The 9,219-nt window shown below is 37.9% G+C and overlaps 1 protein-coding gene across 1 annotated transcript; it reads left to right on the forward strand.

Moving 5' to 3' along the window:
- Nucleotides 1–881: 881 nt before the first annotated feature.
- LOC135657196 (uncharacterized) lies at nucleotides 882–4,856 on the forward strand. Its single transcript, XM_065175931.1, has 3 exons — nucleotides 882–1,108; nucleotides 1,842–1,999; nucleotides 4,246–4,856. The coding sequence occupies exons 2-3, from the start codon at nucleotides 1,855–1,857 to the stop codon at nucleotides 4,647–4,649; spliced, it is 549 nt and encodes a 182-aa protein (XP_065032003.1). The 5' UTR covers nucleotides 882–1,108; nucleotides 1,842–1,854; the 3' UTR covers nucleotides 4,650–4,856.
- Nucleotides 4,857–9,219: the final 4,363 nt, after the last annotated feature.

The following is a 9,219-nucleotide window of genomic DNA, read 5'->3' on the forward strand; positions in this document are numbered from 1 at the left end:
TTATAGGAAGCCAATATCTTGCTATAGATCATAGACAAACAACCAACTTGCTAAATCTATTTCTGATCTCAGAAAATTTTGTCCTTAGACAGCTTGTATCTTTTACATCCTAAGACATTGATCACTTCTTTCCTCGAGGGAAACTGTCGACTTCCAGATGAGTTTCATCATAAGAAGAAGGAAAAGAGAGAAGGAAACCACAAGAGTAGAACATAGGTTCTCAGACTTCTTCCTTGGGGCATGTTCGTGGTAGCTAGTAAGGGTTTGACTTTGCCTTAGGTTTCATAAGTCTGTGATGAGCTTGGAGCATGAAAGGCTGGTAAAAACGGTCAGCCAGAGGTGAAAGGTGAAGAAGGTGGGTCTCCTCCCCTCCTCCTCCTCCATGAGTGTCATTGACTCTTCTGGTGTCGAACTCAAGGTGATTGATGACAAGTCTCACACCAAAGGAACACAATGGACCTGTGGGGAAAGACTTCATGAAACATCCATCCGATGATATCATTTCGGACTGTTTCAAGCTCCGCTGTGACACCAACCCTCTCGAGTGCCGGTGTGAAGAGTCCCTCGACCCACTCTCGCACTCTCTGGACTCCGTACCCCATCGTTTCGACTGGAGACATGGCAAGAGGCCCACTTCACCCAACCCAACTCGGATCGATTCGAAGAACTCAACTCCTCATTGGGTATATATTTTCCCCATATGATTTGAAGATCCGATAACCTGAAAAGAATCCGATTACTTGGAAACCAAACTTATGCAAACCATATCTTTGTGGTCTTAATATGCCATCGAAACGTACCCGTCTACCGATTGGAAACAAAAAGCCAACTTTTGTGGGACCCTATGGACTCTCCGATGTCCCTTGACATGGGTTCGTTGTGTTCTGTTGACGTTAAGCAAAGCGAAAACAAATCCCTAAAAGCGAGTCGTTGTGCGCCCTAATCGAGCCTCCACTCGACGCTGTCTGCCGCCGTCGATTTCGTGGAGCCGGCCGCCGGCCTACCACCGCCCTCGAGTCGGAGAAGCAGGAGCCGCTTCTGCCTCCGCCAGTCGCCATATACACCGTCATCCTCCACCTCGCTCTTGTCGCCGACAACTCGAACGAAGGTCTCCTCTTTGCTCCCTACCCCGGCCTCTCCTAAGAGTTGGACTATGAGCTTACTGTTTCTCTATGAATCTTCCTGTACACATTTAATTCTGCAGAACAGATAGGCTAGGAAGGGCATCTGATATCTGTTTTGAGATGCCCTAAAACGTGTAATGCTATCTTTGACGCAGGTCTACTGGGAGGTATACTTTTTGTTGTAGTGATAAGAATTCATTTATTAAGGATCTCAAGTAACATCATCTTGTTCCCTGATGCCATTTTTGGATTCATGCATGTTTTCTGTTGTATCGGCCAGGGAAACGTGAACTATTGGATTTGATTCCCGACTTCAATTTTGCATATTTCCATTTACAGGCTGGGATAACATGATAATGGAGGGACTTTGGACTATTATTTTAAGTTGCTTTAGTCTAGTTATTAGAGATTAATGTTGTTATTATTTTAGTCATGCCAAATTTTTAGGCCTGCAGATCTTTTCAGCTCATTCGAAGTTGTTGATACTGACTTTTATATCTATTCTGTTTATTCTGTCTGTAAATTTGTTGCAAGTACCTTCATGCTAGCTTATTAGATCTCATTTATGTTGTTAATCTTTACATGGATACCGGGTTATGGGAATCTCAGCAGGATTGTTTGTTTTTTACTATGAAGTTCTTTTACAATTATTTTTGCAATGGATTTTGATTTGTTGCTGAGTGCTATAACTTCCAATGTTCTCCCTGTGCTCCTTAGGACCATTGTGAAAATGAAGAGAACCGCCCCATGGGAAAAATCCTTGGTTATATCTTCTGATGATTCGTCAGACTCGGATTCTGAAGATGATGGACTGGCTACAAAAATGTCTAGAAAAAATGTAGGTCCTCAATCATCCAAAGATCACACATCGGAAGGTTTGCTCCATGGCTCTTTCTTTTTTACTAAAGATGATTAATAGTCTTTTATGTTTAAAGGGGTTTGTGGTTGGATGATTTTTTAACTTTGCCTGAATTAAGCTTGTCTAATTATTGAATATCCTGATATCAGTGTTTGCCCAAATGGAACTATGTGCATCATATAACTTCAAGTTACTGAAATCTGTTCTGGATTCTCTTACCTTGTTGTATTGATATGTTCAGTTCCTCACAAGGATTGCATCCAACAGTGCAAAGTTCTGTGTTCAACCATTTTATTATATTTCGTATTTTTAGGTCCCAGATATTAGTCTTTCTATCATCTTACTGTCATTGCTATTTTCAACAGTTAGGACTTCTGGACCTGCAGGTGCACATCATTACAATTTTTTAAAACCTATTCCAATTTATATCTTCCATCTATACCTGATTTAAGGGCATTTATCGCTTAGTTTGTTCCAAGATTGTCATTTAAATATCAAAATTTGAATGTAGACCACCTGCTTGGTTTTCCTGCTTTCTACTTTTCTAGAAGTCGACTACTGCAGCTCTCCGAGAACTAAAAAAATGGGCCTTTTTCATTTTCTTTTATCTTCACTTTCCTAGTTCTGCAGCAACTTTTACTGAATAACACATAAGTGTTGAAGATTGTTAAAATTCACACATCAAAATAAAATGAAAACCAAATAATCTATGCGGCATTATGATACAAAGTGAGACCACTTATGATGTAAAATATTACTAGTGGAAATTGTCTCACAAGAGAAGAGCATAGAACTTAATCAAAGATAAACGTCACTGCCATGTCCTTATTTTAGACCTCCTCTTCTTGATGATCTCTTCTCTTTTTCCTCATGTAGGTGGTGACTCAACCTTGTTCCATATACAATCTTTGTAAGCACAAAGTGCCCCTTAGGTCAATTTTGATGAATGGAAAACAAACACTCAAGATCCTTTCCCTTAATAGCTCTTTTATTATACTACACACTACAGAAAGCAAGTGATACATCTAGTTGTCTAATAATAAAGTACACATATATGCTTGAAAATGTTGGTACCCCAGTCACTGGATTTACCTTAAACCCAAATATCCAAAAGACCATTACATATAGCCAATTGACCAATTTTATGTCTTATAAAGTGGCTAGGCCGACCCATTTCCGAATACAAACAACTGTAACCCTTTTTATTGTCACGATCATGTGTGCTCTCAAGGCACCACTGTTCAATGACTTGACAATTGAGAACACTCTTAAAACCTTGTCCTGCACCATGCAGTCGGGCGACTTCACATGGTCTAAACTTCCACTTTATCCTTCTGATATACCTTTGAAAGGGATTGCGAAAGTAGTGTCAGACCCATCTGCAAAGGGGCACAACAAGCTGCCTAAAGAAATGTAGGTAGCCGACAAAACTCCTACAGGCAAAAGCTGGCTAGACCCTTGGTGTTTAATCAATATGTCAAAGCCATACTGAATTTTAGAGGCCTCTATCAGATTTTGCACCTATTCTTGGTGGTCATCGTTTGGCTTTGCAATTCATGAGACACCTATTTAGCTAGCACCAACGCTTAGGGTGATAATTATCTTGCTCATTGATTTGTCTTTTCTCATAATATATCCGGCATAATCTGGCCAAAATATGGATGTCCCTCCTTAACACATCCTTGATACTGCAGGTGCACTTATCAGAAGGGCGGAGATGTATCAGGAATATATGGGACAAATACCCATTCCTGCTCATCGGGGTTCTATTATTCCATTCACATCATGGCAGGGGTTGGCCAAATCAGTGAAACTATTATATGAACAACCACTACACTACCTTACAAACATACTTCTGAAACAATGGGACCAGTCCAGGGTTGGGCATGACGATGAGTACCGGCCCTTGGATACCATCATTCATCCTTCCAAAGCTGAGGCCCTTATCTGGGTCACAGAAGAAGTCCACAGGCTTACCACTTCACATAAGTATTTAGCTAAGCTTTGGGCATCTGATCCCATGTATCATATTTACATTGATCCTATCTCACCATAATTATCACATCCATCTTTCGAGGATCTTAGTAGTTCCATCTTTAATGTAGAAGGTTTAATCTGATCTTCATTGTTGTTTCTTTACTCTGCATACTTTTTGTTTCGTTGACAAAATATGCTTGAAAGGACTTTGTTCTTTTAGTATGTATATTCTATTTGATAAACGAAAAGGTATTGCTGCTTGACATGGGTTGACTCCATGAACAGCACTTGACTCCAAAAAGAAGAAGCATGGTGGGATGAACTTTGACGCTCTAAGCAAGCATGGGTACCATGGTGGACCCTCTGTTCTGAAGGTGCCTCCTCCAAGGGTCGAGGACAAAGAGCAAGACTGGTCCTGGTCAACTGGCAAAGGGGCTAATGCATCTAAAAACATCACAGAGGAGTCATTTGAAGAGCGTGAGCGCACTAGAGATGCTGTGGCTCAAGGTGAGAAGCTCTCGAGTGTGAGGAACAACCTAGAGGCAAGCAGGAAGGAAAAAAACTTATCCTTCTCACAGAAAGAGAAGCGCAAGAGGGATCTTGGTCAGGCCAGCAGGGGGAAGAACTATGTTGAAGAGGAGAAGAGGCTATTGCGTGAGAGTGGCATCTATTCGGGTTTTGATTCATGATTACGAGACATCTTCCTTTCTGCAAAATCCCAGCATTCTCACAAGACAAGCTCTGGGACATGTTTCTTGTAATTATGCATCTGTTCCCCTATGTTAGTTGACCAGTTGTGCTTTTGCCTAGACATATCTGGATATCTCTTGGTTAAGCACATAAGATTTACCTGTTACCTTGTGCATGAATCATGTAATGGAAATCTCATTCATATACCCGAATCAGAATGATTCAACTGGAAGGTTGAATGCACAACTCAGTGCTCATCCTTTGATGAATGAATTGTGTGGAACAGCCTGACCAACAATTTTGAATGAGATTGAGTTATAGCCTAAGATTTAGTCTTCAGCTTATTTCTGATGTGGACTTGCTATGTCAAAATCACAGTGAGACATTCAAGTATAATGTCTTAGTGTCTACTTAACCATCTGTGGTCTGGAATTGGGGCTCTGATTTGAAGGTCATGCATGGCTTTATTTAATCATGTTCAACATTGTAAGGTCTCGCCAAAAGAATCTAGAAACATGAGACCAGATGTAATGGATGTAAGATCTCTGGCTGGCTGTTAGATTTTGATTGAACAGTCAAGATCTGGTCACAAGCCATCTAATAGACAAATTAAGTTATGAACTCTATTGCCTTCCTTGTTGATAATTTGTTACTTGTTGCATTTCTGTGATGCAACAATTGGGTCATTTGTACCCTACAACACTGAAATAATGGAATTGCCTATTTGCTTGTGAGATGTGACTGGTTGGCTTCATGTTCCCTATTTCCCCTAAAATGTCTCAAAATCCAATGCTACTGAAATATAGTGTTCTGCTATATGCAAGATTCCTTCATGTTCCAGCTGGTTGAGAGGATGCTACTGTTTTATTTATTACTTCTATGTGAATAACAATTAGAAACAGATCTGTATGCTCATCATATCCTTGTCTGCTCTCAGCTATGAATGACCAAAAAATTTATAGTCACATGAACTCAAAAGGTTTAGATAAATGGAATATTTTAAGTTCAATTCTTCCTGTATCACATAGATCTTTTATTCAAATGGCTACTTGCTTAGACACCTGCTTCATCATGATAAGGGGCTATTTCTTGACATAGTTGGTGAGCTCAAAACTTCTCTTAGCTCTTAGCTTTTCTGTTCTTATGTTTGATATCATCTTATTGCCATAACATCATTGGGTTTTCACATCTTTCAACATCAGTTGCTGCATGTGATGTAAGTTGTTGTCAAGAATGCCTCCACCAGCCCCACCATCTTTGTCAGTTGTGTAATACTGAGTAGGATTGATAGGAACTATGTCATCTTTTTGTCCTTCCTGATCTGTTCTTGTGAAGACTAATCTTTGAGCCATATCAAACACCAGAGCTCTTCATGCTCTTGATGACCTGAAGGAAGTCAGTCATTGTTAAAGATGCATGCATCTACTTGTGTCAGCTTAGAGCTTTCTTTTGAAAGGTAAAGGTATAGTTTAATGTGCAGTGGTGGACTGTGGAAATAAGCCACTGTTGGGACTTGGTTTCAAAATTGGCTCTAAAAACAATTTTTATTATGTTTATTTGTGTTTTTTTCACCTAATAAGATCTTCCTTGGAATGAGCAAATAATTAGCTCTTCATTTTCTGGAGCTTTCTTTTTTCCCTACTTTATATATATTTAGTATTATGATTTCTTCTGTAAGACTAGGGAGAAAATATTTCCTTGTTCAGCTACATGAGCACCTTGATTTACTGAGTTAAAAATGGTCTGAGCTGAAATCAAAATTGATATGGTGAAATTGACTCTTGATGACATGGTGAGATCAAAATCCATGTGGAACTGTGGTGTAGCTGCACATGTGAGGCCATTGCCACAACTTGTGTCCCTTGAGCAAAAAGGATGGCTTTTCCTGTGGTGGCTTAGCTGTTCTTTCTGTAGATCCAACAACCTTCTTGGGAATGCTCATCCAGCATTTGCTGACACAGGCAGTGCTTCCTGCCTCTTATAAAAATGAGAGAATGATTAGGTTGTGGGCTCACTAAGACCTCATGTGCATTATTTTCTATCCCCATATTCTCACACTCTCTACAAGTGACGAAACCTTGTGATATGTGTGCTAGTGGAATACATGTGCCTTGATCCAGAATAGGTTTCAAGTTGAAGTAACTCCATCCAACATAAACAACCACAGAATTGGATCTGAAACTTTTCATTCATCAAATAAATCTATTTTTGTGTTTAAAATTCAAGTGTTTGTGGACTAAGAAAGGCTCAATCAGCACAAAGCTACAAAATTCAAGTGGACTGCAGACTATGGTAGATCAGCACTCCATACCTGTTTGGTAGAAGGAACCCTCTACCTAACTGTAAGGATACTTATAATGAAAGTGTCAGCCCTCCCTCCAAGAAATGCTCCAAAAAATAACAGCTAAAAGTTTGGATCATAGCAGAACATATACCAAGGTTTTGATGCTTTGCTTTTCATTTGTATAATATTAATTGCATTGGTGCCTTAACCATCTTTGTCAAACTTTTGGAAATGGCCACATTATCTTCTTACTGCAATTCTATGAACCAACAATATCATCATCAACAACTTCATCTATTTTTTGTTGAACTTGTGAATGCTGATGTTTGACAGATTTATCTCCTTAGGTGTCACAAGGCAACAATATGTCAGAGTTACTCTTTTCTCTTATCTTGACATTTCATGGCAATCTTCAGCCAAATAAGGCCAAACTTTGCAGTGGTGAACATCAACATCCTTCTTTTCTTTATGCCAATGTCTTTTCTTTGACAGATGCTCTGAAACATGATGAGTAGTGCTGTGTGTTTGGGCGGCTGGCAGCCATGTCTTGGTGTCCCACCTCCAAAGCCTAAAGGACAAAAAGTTCCATGTTGAAGAGATTAAAAGGTTGAATTACATTCTTTTTGTTTCCCTCCCTATGGGAGAATGAATCTCACCTTGAAAATTGAGAAGTGAAAGCCAATGATCAAGATAGCATCACAAAACAAGTACAACTTCCTGCAACTCCATCCTACCTGCTGTATGTTCTTGTTCTAGATCTGAGATGCATGTAACATTCAGCTTTGAAGAGTAGATCCATTTCTGCTACTGATATTTGTTAGATTTCTTAGAATTCTTCCTGAAAAGTGAAGTCCAGTGATCAAGGTCTTTGAATCCAATAACAAGTACAGTTTCTTGCAATTCCATCCTACTGCTGTATTTTCTTAATCCAGCTCTAAGAATTATAGCATGCATCTGACAGTCAGTCTAGAAGATTTCTTATGGTTCTTCCTGAAAAGTGTGATCAAGATCTTGTTACACATAAGAACAATTTCCTGCACCTCCATCCTATATTCTAGATTTCTTTATGGTTCTTCCTGAAAAGTGAATCACATATTAGGTACAGTCTCTTCCACCTCCATTCCACTTGTTATCTTCTTAGTCTAGCTCTAAGATCAAGAACCTTGTCCCTAACATTCAGTTGAGCAAATTAGATAGATATCTACCATTGTTTTCTATTAGATTACTTCTTGTTCTTCCTATGAATGAATTATCAATTAGGTAAAAGTCCACAGATGGATACATTGATTTGTCATTAATTACTCAAGTGGTCCAATCTACTCAAAAGTAAGTTGATGAAGACATCCCATTAAAAGTCCAGTGAGTCTCAAAGAGAATAGACAAGCCATTGCTGTGGATTAGTGTTTTTCCTTGAAATTGACTTTTAATTTGTGATATATCACATCACCATTAAAAACTGACTATCAAACCTCATTTCAGTTTTCATTTAATTGTTTTCAGGCATTAAAATATTTTTGTACAACAATTCATGTATTAGATCCATAGGATATAGTAGAAGAAATTTTTATCTAAGATCAACCCATATCATAGATTATCTTAAACTTGTGATATCAAACATTCTTTTTTCAATTTCTCTTTGCAAGAGAAAATTTTCTATATTCACAAAATATAGTCTTCAAACAAAAAATTTTATAAAAGAAGTTCACATCTCTGACTCCATTTTTACATAATTAACAAAATCTAACAAAATTTTGGGAAAAAAAAAATCTTGAGTTTCTTTTTTCATTAGGGACATAAATATGAAAAATTAGATACAAAGCCTATTAAAATATTCATCTTAGACTATATCAAAACAAAAGGAAATATTTGGAAGGTGCATAGTAAACAAGAAGCCTTTGATTGTGACCTCCTAGGAGAAATTATATTAGTTAAGACTTTGAAATAATATCATTCTTTGATAATATTATATATATATATATATGTATATAAACTTAATGGAATTTTAAATAGCATCATCATACTTTGATAACATATTATAATATATTTAAAAATACAAACTAATTAATGTTAACCTGAATTTTTTGGATGAATAATGGAAGGAATATATATTGAGGAGGATATTTTAATATTTGGAGGGATATAAATATAAAAAGTAATGCAATAAATATTTTTGTTACCAATTTCTGAAAGAATAGATATGTCAAAACCCTAAAAAGAGGGAAAAAAAGGAATTCAAAAGGGCAGACATTTGACCTTTGTCCCAAGACAAAGAAGCAAAGCCAAAC

The sequence above is a fragment of the Musa acuminata genome, chromosome BXJ1-4 (assembly GCF_036884655.1).
Source record: "Musa acuminata AAA Group cultivar baxijiao chromosome BXJ1-4, Cavendish_Baxijiao_AAA, whole genome shotgun sequence".
In the NCBI taxonomy this organism is placed as follows: domain Eukaryota; kingdom Viridiplantae; phylum Streptophyta; class Magnoliopsida; order Zingiberales; family Musaceae; genus Musa; species Musa acuminata.